The sequence below is a fragment of the Haplochromis burtoni genome, unplaced genomic scaffold (genome assembly GCF_018398535.1).
Source record: "Haplochromis burtoni strain Fernald_Lab_line unplaced genomic scaffold, NCSU_Asbu1 Contig_321, whole genome shotgun sequence".
NCBI lineage: Eukaryota > Metazoa > Chordata > Actinopteri > Cichliformes > Cichlidae > Haplochromis > Haplochromis burtoni.
The window spans coordinates 361,219-379,794 of record NW_024582682.1 but is presented as its reverse complement, the minus strand read 5'-3'; the positions used below and the strand labels follow the sequence as shown (position 1 = coordinate 379,794).

Genomic DNA, 18,576 nt, shown 5'->3' with positions numbered 1-18,576 from the left:
TGCAAGCTGCCAGCATTATCACTGTGTGTGTGTGTGTGTGTGTGTGTGTGTGTGTGTGTGTGTGTGCTTGCGTTGCTATCTAACCGTGGACTGCTGTGTCATTACAAATCCACAGACACAGGTCCGACAGTGAGGACATTCTTCCAGTCCTGTGTTGGTTCTGCTTTAAATGAGATTAAATAATTTTTAACAAATTCATTTTAGTAAATCAGGCACAGCTGTGATTGATGCCTAAATATACAGTTAGAGAAAAGATTAATAATTACTGTGGGGCTGTACAGGGCGTGGCTAACAGTGACTTCCTGTATTTAAACTGCTGTAAATGACTTATCAAACATATCTCATGGATGATCCACAGAGAACAATCCTGCCACAAGCTGCAATCAGTTTTTATCTAAATCATTGTCAGACACTCTTTATTTGTCCAGAGGGCAGAAATTACAGCAATGTGTAATTTTCTATAGCGATATTTTAAATGGTCATAAAGATATATATTATTTACTGATGTATATCATTTATATATAGCCAATCCGTAACTGCTGTTGACTACAGTCTATGTACCAACACAAGCAGAGGCTCACCGTGGCAGAGTGGGGAGTGCGTGAGCGATGGAGGAGCAGTGGGCCATCAGATGGTTTCAGCTAATGTGATCTGACCTTTGTCGTCTGTGACAAAATGATCCACATCATTTATAAAACTAATAAAGAGCCAAAATTAATCCCACATGCTCGTTTTGTCAAAATGTCCTTAAAATGACAAAAAAGTTCAAAACAACTTGTTGAAGAAATGACGTCTTTGCAATCCCTGCTGCTGTTAGCAGGACGGGGTCAAAACGAGCACTCCTGCAAGTTCTGCTGTTACACATCACTGATGCAATGAACAACACCACGCACATACAAGATGTCACATTGCATGGCACACTGTGGCTAACAACAGCAGTGCTAGCAGCAGCAGCCACCTTCCTTCTGTCCTTGCAGGCTAGCAGCTACATGGAGCCTGCAAGGAAGGAGAGCTTTCCACCAAGCTTTGTGACAGCTTCACATCACATGAGGACTACAGGCAGGTGGCGCTGTAACACAATCTGTGGAAGACTGATGGGTAAACATGGGCCGGGGTTACTTTTGTTTTGGGGGGTTTTGTATTTGCAGTTATTTTGTATTTTTTTGATCTAAAATAAATTTTCCTTTTTACATTTTGTTTCTTAAAAATACTGGAAATACTGGTCCCCTCTTGACCAGTGCAGAATGACAGTCCACACTAGATAAGGTAGGCGTGTGTGTGTGTGTGTGTGTAGCAGAGAGATGGAGGAGGTGGGCAACAGACCAAAGCCATCCATCTAGAGAAGCCAATAGTGCACAGCATAGGCTACAGGCTTCACAGCATTGAATCCAGACTCCACAACACACACACACACGGTATGGTGCCCTTGTGAGGGTTACAGCTCTCGGTGTGTTAAGATGGTGGAGCTCAGAGACATCAATCTCTACCCAGCAGCCTTGCTTGACCTGCCCTCTGACACACACACACACACACACACACACACACACACACACACACACACACACACACACACACACACACTCACACACACACACACAGAACTGCACAAATTCAATCTCCTCGGTCTCGTCTCCTTTCTTGAGCTACCCTCCATCTTTCTGTTTTCTTCACCTCCTCCATCTTTATCTCTCCCTCGCAGACACCTGCAGTATGCATCACACTAACTGATTGGTGCCTCTAAAAATGATCGCAATCATGAGGCGGACAATGAAGAGTGGAGTAAAGGCGGGGGGTGGGGGGGCATTGATTTTGGCTCTCGTGGGGCTCTGAGTTATGGCGTGGAGCTCTGACAGTAAGACAAAAGGATCGGGCCGTGACTACAACCTGAGTGAAATGAAATGGACCGGGACTCATAGGGCGCCGCTCAGGCGGCCATTCGAAATTCTTTCTGCCACACACACACACACACACACACACACACACACACACACACTCACACACACACACACACACACACACACACACACACACACACACACACACACACACAGCATTTTAATCTGTAATTAAGGACTTTCTAACAGGCGGGAGGACACACACGTTAGAGGAACTGCAGCTTTTGGAGCTTCTCTGCTCAGCTGCAGAGGTTGCACCTTGGTGCTAACATACCAGTGTTAGCTTTATTGAGCCTCAACTTCATGTCAAGTATCTGCAGAAAGGCAAAAGCTACAAAATCCAAGGCTGACTCTTTGTTACAGTGTAATTATGATGACTTCCTGCCTCACTCTCAAATATGTGATATCTAATAAAGCTTTGGGAGCATCAAATGAAGACACATAAATTATCACATTATTTATGACAGTGCAAACACCCGGAGAGACTCGAACCTGCAGCTCTACACTCACATTCCTGCTGGGTTAGGGGCCTAGTTGATCTTAGGCCTGACAGCGGCCTGCAGCCGCTCTGTTACAAAGTCAGCCTCCTCCTTCATTAGAAAGTCTGCGTTGTGCTCCGTGCAGAGTTTTGCTCACAAGTGTGTCGTTTGATAGTAAAGTTTGCTGAAGATATTTTGAATTGAGAGAAAAGCTTTAAAGGAGTTTTGAAATCTGTTTTTTGTCGTTTATTTGACTCTCTGTGAGCTGCAGGTCGTCCTGGAGTCTATTATTAACACCCCGTCTTCTAATAAGCAGTCGAACACATTACTGCGGATCAAAGGAGCTCTTGCATCATTTGTGCCACGACTCTGAGCGGTTCCCCGGCAACACCTACCAGGCAGCGTTGCCGTGGGTGCTGTCGTCTAGGTGACAGAGCAGCTCCAGGGTTTGGGGGTTGTGGGCGGATTCGTCAGGTGACTCGTGGTTTCCTGTCTCCCAGTCAGAGGGCATCCGCCACACGGCCGCGCAGGACACCACCCTGCTGTCGCTGGCTGCACACACACACACACACACACACACACACAGTGTTAGGGAGGAGGGTGCTCTTGTTTTACTGATACTGTGGGGACAGTGGTCCGAGTCCCCGATATCTAAATCAGGATATTTTAAGACATTTTGCCAAACTTTCAACTTTGATTAAACTCTGGAAATAAAAAGTGTTGCATGAAAAACATAGTGCATAGAGTACATTCCAGGTGGATAAAGTAGTCCACCTCTAAGCGCTGCTAATTTTTGTTTTTTGAATTTCTATTTTTCCTCATTGTCACCCAGTTTCAAGCTGAATCACTGCTTAATAAATGAAACCGTTAACGATCCCCGGTGGCTTCTTAAGCAGGTTAAACCAGTGACTGGAGCATAAGGATAAGCTTTGTTAGTGTGTGCGTGAGATGTACAGGCACTAATGTGACTACACTCTCTTCCTAATCCACATAATAAACGAGTTATTTTGGCACATCCACGCCAGGGCTGGAGCTGCTAATTGGAACCAGAAGAGTAAATGTAGAGTAGAGTACAGTCATACAGTAATTGGACTAAAAGTTTGCGGGTGGAGAGCACGGGGAGAGAAAGACTCATTTCTTTTTGGTGTACGTATTGGCAGCGCGTGGGCAGGCGTGGGGCCTATTTGTCAAATTAAAAGCATGGCGACACGAGTCCACAGATTTCCTGAGTGGTTTTAGACGAGCCTGCGCTCGGACTAAGTGGCCGAGCAAACGCCGGGGCTCTGTGCAAGCCCTGCATTAATGCGCTGCAGTGTGCTGCCTGTTGTGTTTCTATATATTTGGGTTGCGCCGGTGTCGGTGTGGGCAGCGGCGCGTGGTGGGCCGTCCACCGTGGCTGTCATCCTGTGAACTCGAGCGTGCAGAACTCAGCTGACAGACAGACGTAGATGGAGGGGGGAGCGTGGAGACTACACCCAGTCCCAGAGCGATCCGCCCCGAGTCCCACCTGACACGGCTGTCTCCTCTCCGCCTTCTATCCTCCAGAGGAGCTCAAACTCCACCAGTCTAGCTTTATTAAAAGCCTTTATTTATCCAGGCGAACGTCTCGGGGAGACTCAAACGTTCGTTTTGAAGTGCGACCGAGACCAGAGGGCATCGGGCACCAACGAGCGAGCGACGTAACGTCTGGGTTCACGCAACAAACAAAAACCATCCTAAAAGATCGACGTAGTGTCCGGAAGTTAACGGCCACCAGGGGGCGACGGCTGTGTTACAAAAACATCTGCTGGATTCATGCACTCTTAGCTGTGGGTCACGTGATATTTATTATAGTGCTTAATATAAAGCTCACAACTCGTGTGTTAAAAATGTTTTTGATACTCACAGCGATGATGTGGTGTCTCAAATCTAACCAATTAGAGCACTGCATTTGGCAACAAGTGCGCTCACAGCTCAAAAACGCTCACCGGGACTGAAACATGCAACCTGTTTGACCTCAGACACATGGCTACGGGTCAGTCGGCTCTCTGGAGGGATTCCCGACTGCCCCGCGGACATCCTGAAGCATGCACGACTCTGGGATTGCACCAGCGACTCCTCCCTGCTGTGCCCGGTCCTGAGAAGACGAACCAGAATATGCATTTCTTCTTTTTTGTCATTCAGAAACATCAGGATCAGCTCGTCACTGATTCTCGTCCACTCCGGTTTATTCACGGCGCATTCTCGCTTTCGGTGTGCGTACACCTCACGACGAATTTGAATCTGAAAAATTCTGAATTTCGTGTAGTTTTTTCGCTCACTGTGTAAAAAAGCCTTTTAGAGCGACGGCAGCTCACTGGGACGGTTCGCTGCTGGTGGGAAACGCCCGTGCAACCTTTTATTGAAGGGGATCTTGGTCCTTCCAGTTTTCAGTTTAAAGCTGGGTCCGTGGGTTTTACCCGCTGTGTCGTGCTGCCTGAGGCGTCTGCTACATCTTTCCTTCTGTTTGTTGTCGGGTTTGTGGAGACATCGGTCTTCATCTTCTACTTCAGGTTTTTGTCTTTCTGAGCACAGATTTTTCTGATTCACGCCAAAGATGCTTCGTTTATCAGCAGTTTCCCTCATATAAGCTTCTACTAAATGCAAGTGAACGAGTCATTCAGTATATAGTTGATGGATAAAATACTCAAACATTATTCATCTTTATTATTGATTATTGATGAAGATTAGATGGTGCGTCCTGTGGTGACAGACTGTGATTGGGTGATCTGGGGTTTCTGCGTCGCCGTTCCTGGAGAATGCGAACAAACTGCGACCTGCTGAGCAGCTGCTACATCGAGTAGAAACGGGAATCAGCAGCAGTCGGTCTCCCAGACTCCTACAGATGTGCGTCATAGTGGAAACTTGCACTCATTTAAATAAAACAGCATTTCCTGTCACGAGAGCCGAGGCCCGCTCGGCTCCTTTCATTTTACCGGTTACCGGCAGGCCCGTGCGAGCAGACTCTCTGTAAATAAAGATCAACAAAACGTTTGTGTGACCTTCATCCTGCCACAGCGAGACTCACGTGGCTCGTCATGTTCACAGATTAGTATCGATTCTATCAGAGTCTGATTTATAACGCAGCTGCTGACGTTAGGCCTGTGAGGACAGCGCGGCTGCACAGGGTCATTAGACATAAGAAGTGGAAATAAAAAGAGGAGGATGTAATATATGCACACAGAAAAAAAGAGGAACATAAAGAGGCAGCGAATGGAGCCACAGACAGAAGGAAACAGTGGGACTCACTTTTGTTATAGCAGGTGGTAAGCACAGCCTTATCTGCAGGACTGGCGCCGATGTGCCATATCTCCCCAGCTTGGTGCAGAAGGACGTTCTTATTAATGATGTTATTCTCATCATCAAAGTCAATGATGTGGATCTGAAAGAAAAGCAGAGATGTGCTGAGGATGAGGCTGAAAAACACCCGGTGCAACTCCCTCCACTCACACCGACTGCAGTTCAAAGCGCCTCTGATTCCTCCGAATGAAGAAGAAGAAAGTTCCTCTTTTATTTTAATGTGACAGTAAAAGTAATTTCAAGGAAGACGTCGCTTTGGTTCAGTTTTTTCTTTTTTTACCCCGTAAACTTCACACGGCTGAAGATCTTCATCTCGATTTGGCCTTCAAAGCAGCGATTAAGACACTGTGAGAGGAGCTGTTGGATTCACGCTGGAGACGTCGGGGAAGGAAAGCCAACCGATGAGGGCTCAGCGGCGTTGGCTCTCTTTACACAGCGCTGCTACATGAGATGACACGTGTCATCCCTCTCATCCTTCTCCGTGGACACTGTGGACGTTTCAGGAGGTCTGTGACGCCATCTTCAGCACCTGAACTGTAAACTCTCCCATCTTCCTCAGGAAACTTCACAAAGTTTCTCCGAGCTCTACTTACAAAAGCTTCATCTCACAGACCTTGGCCCATTTCATGATCCGCCTCTCTTTACTTAAACAGGCGGCGAGCGAACTTTATCAGACATGAAATGAAGACTTTAAAATCGTCTTAACAAATAAGAAAATATTGTTTCATTTTCCATTTTTCAGCAGAAAGAATTTAAGGAAAATGATTCTGATCCAGAGCGAATCAGCGACAGCAGATTTTTATCTCTGAGGATGGATGTTAAACTGATTTGGCTCCAACTTTAACAGACTTTATGTTTCCAGCCGCGAAGGCGTAACGTGGACGTCTCCTGTACTTATGGAGCTACAATGGACCAAAAATGCTGGAAAAACTATCAAAAAGCACCAAATTTGGACCCACGTGTGTAATTCTGTAACAACTGATAGTTTGAAGGTAAAATGTGCCGCGGCTAAAGTTACTATGAAACCAGCTGATTCTGGGGGTAACGTGCTGCTGACCCTGCACTTTTCACCGTGAAATGAGAAGTGAATTCTTGCATAAAGAGTTTGCGTTTAACGTCCTTCAAATGTCCGCCTCCTTTCACCAGCTTTTGTGCCAGCGTGCAGCCGGCTCGGCGTCCCAGCGAGGCTCTCCGGCACGAGTCGCAGTGCCTTCGCTGTGAGCTGGAGTAATCGTGGAGCGCACTTGAAAACGCCGCTGAGTGTTTTACAGCGCACGAGTTCAACAAACAAGCCAAAGTTTTATCCAGGAGAAGTTAATGGAAACTCCTCCTCGCTGCGCTCCTTTCATTAGATGGAAATCTATTCTGAGAGGGTCCTCGATTGAATGCGGTTCAGGGCCCGCGCCGCAGTAAAAAAGTGAGGGTCTCAAGGTTTGATCAGACAATTAATGGAGGTTTCTCCCATAAGAAAGACACTTACGGCACCTCGGGGGATCGTTAATGGGGTTGCGCTGGACAATAACTCCTTCCCGGCACTTCCACTCCCCTCGCCTGCACTACTTTTACAGGCTGAACAAGAGGATGAAAGCAGGAGGTGTGAGGAGGTGGAGGAGGAGTGGCAGCATCCTTCAGCCTCCTCAAAGTCAGCTCGGCGGCTATTAACCTTGAGTTGGACTGCGACGAGCAAAAAATTATTAGGCAAAGTTATAATTTTATGGCGGTGGGGGAGCAGTACAAATAAATTCAGGCCGGCGGGACAGGGTAATTGGAGGGCCCGGTAATAGGGTCTACCCCCCCCCCCCCCCTTTCCCCCCAATGAACCTAGGTGAGAGAGGAGACAGAAGTCCCGGCCCTCCTCCCCCAGGTGATTTATCCCCCGTTCTTCCTAGCCTGGAGAGTGACTCACAGCCTTCAGCCGCTCGGGCAGCCGGCCCAGCGCTTTTAATTATGTGCCAATGGAAGAGGAGGAGGAGCTGGTAAAATACAGGCTCGTGGACCCCGCGTCACGGGCTCCTGCAGCAAAGCTCTTTAGCCGCACTGATGACAGTAAGCAGGAGGAGCAGCGAGCGGGCGAGAGGTGCCAAGCTCGGGCGCTTTATCTCGTTAGCGGCCTTAAATGCCACGCCGGCGGATCTGTCACCGCAGCGACTGGTCTCTGAGGGATCTGAGAGGGGCTCGGCGTGTGGAGATACTTCCACTCCGCACTACGCTTAATGGGAGGTGGAGAGGGCAGCGGGCTTACGGGTGTAGCACGAGCTGTCGGGGCTGAAATGGCAATCGGAAAAATGGTTTTCATGGGAGTTCAAAGCAAACCGAGCGAACCGGTGCTGACGACCACCGCGCTCCTGATTCAATGCCCCCCCCCCCCCCCCCAGAAACCCAGGAAACAAAGACTTTAGAACAAGGCCCGCAGCCCTGCAGCGCGACACACCAGTTACACCAGTCAGTCCTTCCACCAGAATCAGCTGATCTTTCATGAAGCCATGCAGGATTTTAGTGGTGATTTAGTCTGACTGTGAAAACTGATCTGGTCGCAGTTTTGTTTCATGTCACGCGGAGATCTGCTACATGTGTGAAGTTATGATGCCGGAAAAATAATTACAAATCTGGAGCCCCCCCCCCGTCTGTAGCCGGAGGTCCTGGAACATGTTCACGGTATGGAGGTAAAGCTGGCATCAGCTGACCGTCCTGTGATGTCATCGGGACTGACACGTCTCACCGTCGGCCTTTAAAGCAAACAGCCCGCTGAACAAACGAGCGGCACGACTGAAATCTGCAGCAGGTTTAGGAGGACGGCGCTCGGGAATGCAATAAGAAATCCCGCAGATCGACCGGGACGCGTTGTCACCGTTCCCGACGAGCTGCGCGTTAGCCTCGCTAAGCAAGACTTGGACTGCAGCGCGTCTGCGCTCGGTGCCAGACTGTTTTCACACTGACGTCTGCCAGGAAACAGGCTCGCTTATTCAAGGCACAAATCTCTCCCTCGCTTTCACACAGCTAATTATTTCTCCCCCGTTTAGAGCCAACTGTTTCTGTCATCTGTCTCCGTAATGACCTCTGCAAGATGTGCATGCATGCTCTCATTCTTCCTGCACCACACACACACACACATTTTCACAGAGAAAACACACAAACAGTTCAGACGTCCATGTGGAGAGGAGCTGATATTAATTCTAAATATAACCATTGAACACATAATTAATCATCAATATCTTTAAAGCTGAATATAGAGTCTATAACATGGTTACAAACTCATAAACCATGTGAATAAAAGCCTTCAGCTGCCTGTAACACAGCGTCTCTGAGGATGCTAACACAGAAAGTCCTGATTACTTTACATATCTGGCCTCTGACCCCTGGTTTGGAGGTCTGTAGAGACACTGAACTTTGATTTCCTGCGTCCTTTCCTTTGAACCTGCTGAGTACTTTCAAACACATCAAACCAGGGATCCACCTCCAGTCCTGCAGCTTTCAGATGCATCCTTGATGGCAGGACAGCAGCTCTTGAGGACTGGAGTTGGACACCCCTGCATTAAACCTCATTAAACTTCATTTGAATGAATGTTTAAATTCTCATATGTATGTACAGGCACAGTTCAGAAGCATTGTTCTGTCCTGTGAGACCCTAACAGAGGACAAAGGCACCCTGACAACACTGGGACACACACACCCCTCTGCACGGTAAGGTGGGCTTCACGGAGGAGAAAGAAGCAGAGCAGGAACCAAAGGAACAAGACTGTGAACACAAGCAGGCAAAAGGAGCTTCCTCTGAAGGGCGGCTGCCTCTCCCTTAGAGATCAGGTAAGGAGTTCCGGAGCTCAGAGCAGAGCCGCTGCTCCTCCACACTGAGACCAGGACGTCTCCTGGGCGGGCCGTTTCATTAACGTCCTACTGTGAGGAGCCCTGAGGCGGACCCAGACACCTCGGTGCTCCCCCAGATGAGTGGGAGGAGGTGGCTGGGGTCTGGACTTGAGATGACTCAGGGTCTAAAAGGTGTATTTCTTTGTTTTTACTAAAATAAACACACTCCTTATTTACATGGTTATTTGTGTAATCAGCTTTAAAGGCCCATTATAAGCAGGAAACCCGTTAAAGTCGCAAAGTGGGAGGAAATTTAAATCTTAGCTGTGATTTAGTGATGAATAAAATTAATTTCTCCAAGTTTCTTTTTCCATCAGTTTGTGTCTTTGTCTGGCAGGAGTCTGGCTGCTGCTCAGTTAAGAAACTTCTATACTCAAAACATTAAAACTCAAAGAACCACTACAGCGAGGCCGTTTATCTTTATAAATGCTTATAAGTCAGAAACCAAAAAGGTGTAATCTCACAAGTATCCAAAAGTCTCCATTACTTCAACAAGCGTTCAATGAAGTCCATAAAGGAAAAAAGATGGGGGAAAGAGGGGTGCAGTGACCACAGAGGAAGAATGGCAACACATTTGTTTATTTCATTGGAAAACCAGGAATCACAGGTGTGGAAGGAAAGGTGTGCTGGAAAATTCCTACCGTGTTTTATTACCCCAGCTCCAAAGGCGCACTATGATGATGGAGGCTCTGTGGCTCGGAGGCAGCACACCGCTACCATATATTTGGGGACTGTACGAATATTAAAAATTACTGGAGTGTTTTTGCTGTGATGTTTCCACGCCTCCCCCGGGTCTCTGTTTTTTAGTATTTACATGATCTCGCCTAATCCCGAGCTCTCCGTCACCTGTGGACAGGTGCTTCTCACCTGGTTGTCAAACTTGAGTGACTGCGTGCCCACGAGGAAGCGAACAGCGTCGGTCTCAGCTGTCTGCGCCGTCAGAGCTCGAGCCTGCGTAGTAACGAAGTACAGAGTAAGGATTACATACAAGATTCCAGCGCAGAGGCAGCTGTCAGACAGCTCGACGGGAATGAATGGAGCCGCAGTGAAGCAGCAGCACCTGAAACTCGAGCCCGTAAATGACGGGAGCGTCGTCCTCCATCTGCGCTGCGTCCTCTGCGCGGTTTGATTCTTTTAATGAAAGGCTTCGCTCAGAAAGCGCCTCTGCGCTCCTTTCTGCTCCAAACACAACACAGCGCCTCACTTCCGCGATTTAAAACTGAAACGTACGGTTAGCATGCGCAACGACGGCCGTGTGACGACACTTACGCTTTAAAAACAACGTAGAAGAAGATCCGGAATAGCAAACATGAAACGTGTCCTCTCTGACGCACCGTACTAGTAGCTGTACTGTGTGGCGCATGCGTGTTACAGGCGCGTCTGTCAGGTTGCAGTACGGTAAGTAAACAGTCCGTCCTGCTTCTCTTCCTGCTCTTTTATGCGTTTGCGGCTGTTTGTGCGGTGATGTTAGCGGCAGCGGAGCAGCTGAAGACGCTCTGCGCTGTTTTAAAACACTGTTAGCGGCATTTGACGGTTAGCGGCTCGGCTGGCTAACCTGAGCTAGCTGGCTAAAGTAGCACTAGCATGACAGACAGACCCAGTAACCGGTTTTACCCACTTGGTAATCCGAGTACCGGCTCCTGTGTAATCGTGAATAAAAGGCCGAGCAGCTCTGGTGCTGCAGCTCAGTGCTGACAGAGACGGAGATAGCATACTGTGTTTACAGTTACAGGAAGCGCCGAGACTACAGGAAGTGGGATTCATGCTGATTTCAGGTATCTGACATTCAAAATAAGCCACACCAGAGGCTTCCTGGAGGCTGTTTAAAGAGCTGACGGGCAGAAACCAAGCTGTGCTGGCCCAGAGGTCACTGCAATCACACGTTTAACCACGGTTTAATCGAGGTAGCCTCAAACACCCTCAGAGGTTACAGATCCTACAGTCAAAATATCAGGACGCAGTAACTACTTTTAAATAAACACCTGCGGTGATCGGTCTGTGTCATCACTGTGGGCGAGCTTTGGCCCGCTCTTCTTTCAGTCGTTGAGGTTTGCAGCATTCGTTCATGCACAGCTCTTTGAGCAGCACTTTGGTCTCGTTTGTTCCAGAGGTCTTGTGTTTTGTTCAGATGCAGCTTTTTCTGGTTCCCTGAGCATCGCAGGGTCTGACCTCGGGGTGAATTTGCTGGGCCGTCCACTCCTGAGACGATTGTGTCATTGCGTGAACGCATCTTAGTGCTCCAGACCTCCAAACTTCTCGTTTTACAGAGGTGCTCACCCTGATGATGATCAGTTAATAAATGCATTTGATTAGCAATGTTTCCCTGCGTCTCATCCTCTTAATTCCTGTGGAAGCGGTGAGGGTGGAATTTTTTTTCCTGCCGTTGGCACACCTGCTTTGCAGTCCCAGCTCTCACTTTATTCTTTAAACATCTTTGAAAGTTTAAAGTTGTCCCAAAAATTTGGAGTCTTAATGACTAAATCTCTTTTGTTGTCTTTTACACCGTTTTGACAGTCAAACTTTCTGAAAGTTTAGTTTTACAGTTCACGTTACACCAACAGTGAGACGATGTCACCAACCCTAAAAACATCTTTCTACTTGTTTCCAGCTTGTAGTTTTCCTCTACAGGCATAAATTACACATAACTGGACATTTTTGTCCTCTTTCACCTGATGTTTCTGTCCCGTGACGCAGAGACCTGTAATAAAATTTGAAAACAATAAAGAATGACAGGAAATGAGTGTTCTTGCTTCACAGGAACGCCACACAACAATGAGAGGAATTGTTGGTTCATGTGTTTGTGTGTTTCTGTGTGCAGAGCAGTGAGATGGACAGCGGGGAAGCTCACGCCCAGCGGCCGGTCTCCTTGGACATCGCCGTAGAGGATGTAAACCAGGAAGTCTCGGCTCCGGCCCCTCCTGAGGCGACCACAGGTCAGACTCCGCCCACAGACGGTGGTCTGCCCCAGGAGGACAGCATCGATCTAGGTCGGGACTTTGCCACACCACAGGAGGACAGCAGCGCCACGCCCTCAGAGAGCCTCATGGACAAGCTCAACGACCAGATGATGGAGAGCGTCATGATTTCTGATTCGCCCAATAACAGCGAGGAGGATGACGTGGTGCCCATCGATTCCCTCCTGGATGGAGGCGAGGAGGAGGAGGAGAACGCGGTGGAGGGAAACCAAGAGGAGCAGAGCGAGATTGGACAGAATATGACTGAGATTAAAGTTTCGGTGGAGGAGCAGGAGGACGGAGGCTCGCAGGAAAAACCAGAGGAAGTGGCGACCAGCGCCGTTTCCCCGGGTGACGTGAAGAGTCTGTCTGACAGTCGCAGCGAGGAAGCGGCGCCGGAGATCACCAGAGCGACCAAACCAAAGGACGAGCCTGTCCCCGTATGCACCATATTCAGCCAGGGCACCCAGCCCAAGTCTTTAGTGCCCGACGGCTTCCAGCCCACCCTCATCAAGTCGCCCAGCTTCAGCATGGGCGGCGGCGAAGACACCGTGACGCCCAGTAAGATGGCGGGGGCGCTTGTGTGCCAGCCCAGCCCGAGCCTCAGCAAGTTCTTCACAGATAACGGACAGACCAACCCGGCGTCCGACTTCTTCGACTCCTTTACCGCCCCCTCCTCCTTCATCTCCGTGTCCAACCCCAATGCTGAGATCCCTCCAGGCTCCGCCGAAGCACCCGAGCACAAGCTCTCATCCACCTCCTCCTCTATCTCTACCCCCGGAGGGATCCTGGACTCTGGCGCTCCCACACCGAGCTCAGCGTTCGCCCCTGCTGAACCATCCCCCAAGCTCCAGCCACCCACACCTCAAACAGCCTCGGCTCCAGGCTCCGCCCCCACCTCAGCTCCAGCTGTCCCACCACAGCCCTTCAACCAGCTGTTTTCAGGCAGCGACGACGCGTTTGCGACGGCGCTGAGCCTGAACGAGGTAGACAGGCGCCACGACGCCTGGCTGCCGTGCGAGGAGACCAGGAAGGTGCTAATCTCCGTAGCAACGCAGCAGTACGGCCCCGCCTACTTGGAGAGCAGCAGACTGACCATGCCAGGACTCAAGTTTGACAACCTGCAGGTAGGAACTCTGATCCCTCAGCAGTAAACCCGCCCATGCTCGTGTTCAGGTGACTGCGAGGACGTTTCTGTCATGTTGCTTTTGGATGATGTTGAATTTCTGTGTTTTTAAAAACAGGGCGACGCCGTCAAGGACCTAATGCTTCGTTTTCTGGGAGAGGCGGCGGCCGCGAAGCGTCAGGTCCTCACAGCCAACTTCGTGGATCAGTCCTTCAACGGCCTCAAACAGCTGATTGTGAGTCCTTTTAGTTTGTGAGCGGAGCATCGCTCGGCGTGAAACGGGACGTTTACGTGTGGGTGGAGCTGACGTTCTCCTCCACCTGCGCGGTGTCGTCTTCAACTCTGCACTAACCTGAGAAATTGTCACAGTTAATCTGCTGATTTCGTTGCTCTGATTTGTGCTGATTCTTTTCATTGTACACAAAGTTAATAGTTTCCTGTTTGAAACGGTGAAAAAGGTCGGCACCATCAGGTTGGAGGAGTGGGTGGAGCAGCAAATCATTTTGCTTGAAGTCATACACGTGGCAGACTTTCACGTTTTTATTTTTAGCATTTTTAAACTCGTTATTAACTAAAACCAAGGAGTGCGGCTGAGTTTAGGAAAAGATCCTGATGAAGTCTTTGTTGTCTTGGTTTCCACGGTGACGTGCTAAGTGATTACTCGTGTCCATGAAGAGTTTTACACTTTGGCTCCACCCAAAGAGAGTCACCCACACAGTGATCACAGACTCAGGTGGGCCACTCGTGTTTACCTGCCTGATCACATGTGTGTATCTGCACACACGGGTCCATGAACACCGCACAGCGCAGAGGCACATCATAGAAATCTCAGAGAGCAGGAAGGTGACGTCTCCTGGGTCAGGTGACACTGGAGAGGATGATTTGAGGAGCTGGAGATGGTTTTACTTTTGTTGTTGTGCATAATTTGAACAGTGTTTTAAGTTAAATTCATGGAGTTGTTTGAAAGCGTATCTGCAGCTCTGATTGTAACCAGAAGAGCTCAGGCAGCTTTTGCAGACGGTCTAGAAACGGGTCACTCTGCATTTGTAATTCTTGCACCAGGCTCCTCGGCGGTGGCTGGAAGGCTCTGAGAGCTCGTGCTGTCCTGCAGGAGCTTTCTGGAGGTAAACGAGTAAAGCGGCGCTCGGCGTCCCGCGGCGGCTGCAGCCTGTCTGACCTCCTGACAGTCGGTGTTTCTGCTGAAGCTGCTGGCTGCTTTCGGTCTCAGCTGACTGAAAACAGTGAATCATTCGCCTCCTTTCTCTTCATATCCTGTTTCTTCTCCTGCCAAGCATAAAAATGCGTGTGTGTGTCTTTGTGACCGCGCAGTCTCACCTCATTCCCTCCGCTGCTGCCATCCATCTCTCGTCTACCTCTGCAGCCCTCGTGCATTCCCTCCATCATCATTTCTGACCCACAAACGACCCTGAGAGACGCTTGTTATTTAAAACATATGCACAGCAGCAGCAGTGATGGAGAGAGGTGGAGTGGAGAGATGGAGAGGTGGAGATCCACTCTGCTCACAAGTTCTCTCTTCCTGCTGTGCCCATGTATTATGCATAGGACTGCTGTGCATATTTCAAGGGCCTTCTGGACTTGGTGTACACACACACACACACACACACACACACACACACTCAATATGGTGCTTTCAGCCTGCAGTCAGCTGCACTATATGGCGTAGGTGAGTGTGTGAGGATCATACGCCGTCTGCTGATTGGTGTGGGTGGCTCCCCGGAGCAGGAGAGATGGTGACGCGGGCTCGCCGATGAATGACGAGCAGAGAGAGCGAGCATCAAAGCAGGCTTCGCCTGGACTCACAACTTTTACCCACAGAGCCCATTAAAGATGGATGCAGCCGCCCTGATGTCACAGGTGGCCTTCGTTTTCCTGGAGGTCGCTGCTCGCGCTCACCTCCTGCTGTGTTTGGACGTTAGATTATTGGAGACGAGCTGATAACAATGTCTGTAAAACAACAACCTTGTTTATTGAACAGTTATATCATTATGTGAAAGACTGAAAGGTCCAAAGCTGCTCCTGCACGTGGAGCGCTCTGGGATCCCTGTGACTCCTCCTCCTGGCTGTTCTGATCGGAGCCCATTGGCTGAGACCTGGAGCTCACCAGACCTGGGTCCAGGTCGGGGCCCTGTTCTGGGTTGGAAGTTGTCATCCTCATACGAGGTTTTCACACACACGTAAATAACGTATATAATCCACAGAAAGAGCCTAAAAGTGTGGATGAGGCAAGCTGTACAAAGCGCTGTATATGAAGCAGTCCATTTACCGTCTACATAAGACTAGAAACGTTGGTGAAAGAATGGCTCGCTCAGTGAATTCCAGCGTGGTATCGTAATAGGATGTCACCTGTGCTCAGAGGTCACCGACTTTCTGGAGAGTCAATCGCTGCAGACCTCAAAGCTCATGTGACCTTCAGATGAGCTCAAGAACAGTGCGCAGAGAGCTTCATGAAACAAGTTTCCATCTAAGACTACTGCATTTGGAAATAAGTGTAGCTCAGCGTGCACCGTTATTGAATATACAATAACAGTATGTTTGTATGACCTGTTAATGTGTGGTTTCGTGCCGTTTGCTCGGAGTAAAGGCCTTTAGAGCGACAACCTCCACCTTTCGTTGGGGCGGTTCGCAGTTCAGTAGGCACCTGGAAGCTCAGAGCTGAAAGAGGGCAGAGCGCCCAGTCTGACCCGGGCTGCTCGACAGTGATGCGGACGCTGTACTGCTCTGTTGTGAAGAAGGCAAAGCTGCTGGTCGATCCGTGGCCACAAGCCGTGGGCAGAGACCAAAAAACAAGCTCCAGGATAGACGCAGCAGAAATGAGCTGAACGATGTCTGAGCTCAGAGTTGACCGAGTCTGAGGAGGTGTGTCCTGTGCATGGCTGCAGAGATCTCTGTGTTTTTGCAGGAGATGCCGGTGAAGTTTTGTTGTTCTCAGAAGAGCTTGAGCAACACTGGATGTGTCAGAAGTCATGCAGTGGTGTCCTCAGTGGAGCTGCGTGACACAGAAGAGCTTCAGATCTTCTCTTTGCTGAATGTGCAGATGCTGTGACACGTCTCACTCTTATATCCTTCTCCTCCACATCAGCACGTCTTGGTGCCACAGACCTGGAAATCCCACATAACGTGATACTTGAGCGCCTCTTTTTTTCTCGGAGTTCAAAGGTCAGTGCGAGCTACAAGGCGGCTTTCTTTCCTTCTGCTGCCGCCTCAGATTCGGCGTCTTGCTTTTGTTCTGTGAGGCAGATGATTTCCAACACAGACTTGAACCCGCGGCCTCCGGCTGAAGGACGACATCTCTGCTCGCTGCATCCTGCTTAATAAGGAGCTTGTGTGGCGCTGCTGACATAATAATGGAGCACTGAGTCACTCCGGCTGATGAATGGATCCGACACCATCTGCCTCCTCCATCTACGACCATCTACTCGCATTCAGATGATTTACTTACCAATAAATTATGAAATTTTCAAACTTCCAAGATCAAACAAACTCGTAGATCAAAGCTGTCGTAGGCGATGTAGCTCGCTGAGCTGGGAGGGGAGGTTAAGATTCAGAAAATGAGAGGATGTGAACGCACGCAGGCGCACACGCGCACACACACGCACAGTTAGGGAAGTGCAAATGTCAGAAAGCTTTAGGCCATTAAAAGTGCAGCCTGCTGAAGAGTGATGCCTTTAAAGACAGCTGATCAGTCACGTAGAAACAGAGGATGGACGGATCGTGTGTGTGCGTGCGTGCGTGCGTGCGTGTGCGTGTGTGTGAAGCCTTTTGCTCGGCTGACACTCATCGCTGAGCTTTATCCTGTCGTGCGGCGTCCTGTGTGATGCAGAGGCCGCTATGAGCTGGCAGAATGAGTCATGCTGCAGATCCAGAGTGTGACTGCACCCACTGCCACTGTTCATGCACACACACATGTGCAGCGAGGACACAAACACACACCGAACACACTCACCGGAGGGCTGAGAGTCTGCACTTCCTCTCTCTCTGACTCTTGGCGTCGGCCTCTCTTCCCTCAGCTGATGAATGAGGACATCGGAGCTGCTGTCACACACCACTGTGCTGTTATTCAGTAGTCTGATTACAGTTACTACTCTTCAGTTAGCTGCACAGCGGGGAATCGAAAAGTAAAAATAATTAGACATTCTTTTTTCCCTGAACACGTCTGATTTCTGTTCGTGTGGAGGAGAAACGACAGCAGGTCGCTTTGGAGAGGAGACTTTATTTAAATTTTTATAAAACATAAAAAGAGCATCGCGGTAAAGATCACGCAAAAATACTTCAGCTTCTGGTGCGAGGGGGGGAAAAATTCAGGATGTGCACCACTAGCTGACTAATCGTCGCTGTTGTCGCTCGTCGGTACCAGAATAAGGAGTCGTTTAATCTCATTGTTAAAATTTTAATGGATGACCAACGACGGTGAAGTGTTACGCAGCCTCCTGCCACCAGATGGAGCAGCGTCGTTGCGACGGCGCTTCATGTGTTTGGGAACATTATTACAATCAGATCGCAGATACGCGAGAGCAGCGGAAATGAGGTGGACGAGCTCTGCTGTGCGATACGGCGAGGAGTTAAGTTATGGAGGCGGCCAGGGAAGATCCGCTGCTCCTCCACATGGAAAGGAGACTGTCGCTACCCGATCTGTACTGGAAACCCGATCGGTACCCCGCATGCGTGAAAGGTGTCTACTTCCGGTCGAAGCGTTTTACGCTACTTACGGGTCTGAGTATCTGTTAAGATGTTAAGAATAATAAGTATCTCTTAAAATGTTTCCAATAATGAAACATTTCAATATAATGTAGACAAAAACGAAAAAAAAAGATCTTTACGGATCAGGACTCCCCGATCCTTACTGCACATGTGCAAAGTCGGACCGTACATATCGGCTGTATCCCAATTCAGGGTCTGCAGCCTTAAAGTACGCAGCCTCAACG

At 49.2% G+C, this 18,576-nt stretch overlaps 2 protein-coding genes across 4 annotated transcripts in view; one reads left to right on the top strand and one right to left on the bottom strand.

Moving 5' to 3' along the window:
* The window catches only part of eipr1 (EARP complex and GARP complex interacting protein 1), a 48,048-nt gene extending 37,271 nt beyond the window's left edge, over positions 1-10,777 (bottom strand). For both annotated transcript variants that reach the window (XM_005942141.3, XM_042228409.1), the window contains exons 1-4: positions 10,614-10,777; positions 10,421-10,504; positions 5,642-5,774; positions 2,770-2,926 (exon numbers count right to left, since the gene is read on the bottom strand). In XM_005942141.3, the coding sequence (XP_005942203.1) occupies positions 2,770-2,926; positions 5,642-5,774; positions 10,421-10,504; positions 10,614-10,655 (416 nt within the window). In that variant the 5' untranslated portion in view covers positions 10,656-10,777. The remainder of the gene's footprint in view (positions 1-2,769; positions 2,927-5,641; positions 5,775-10,420; positions 10,505-10,613) is intronic.
* A 58-nt stretch (positions 10,778-10,835) lies between these two features.
* The window catches only part of trappc12 (trafficking protein particle complex subunit 12), a 30,682-nt gene continuing 22,941 nt past the window's right edge, over positions 10,836-18,576 (top strand). Inside the window, exons 1-3 of one of the 2 annotated variants that reach the window (XM_014340008.2) lie at positions 10,836-10,951; positions 12,372-13,634; positions 13,752-13,868. In XM_014340008.2, the coding sequence (XP_014195494.1) occupies positions 12,381-13,634; positions 13,752-13,868 (1,371 nt within the window). In that variant the 5' untranslated portion in view covers positions 10,836-10,951; positions 12,372-12,380. Of the gene's footprint in view, positions 10,952-11,167; positions 11,329-12,371; positions 13,635-13,751; positions 13,869-18,576 lie in introns of those variants that run through there. The other variant, XM_014340009.2, reaches the window with a different exon arrangement.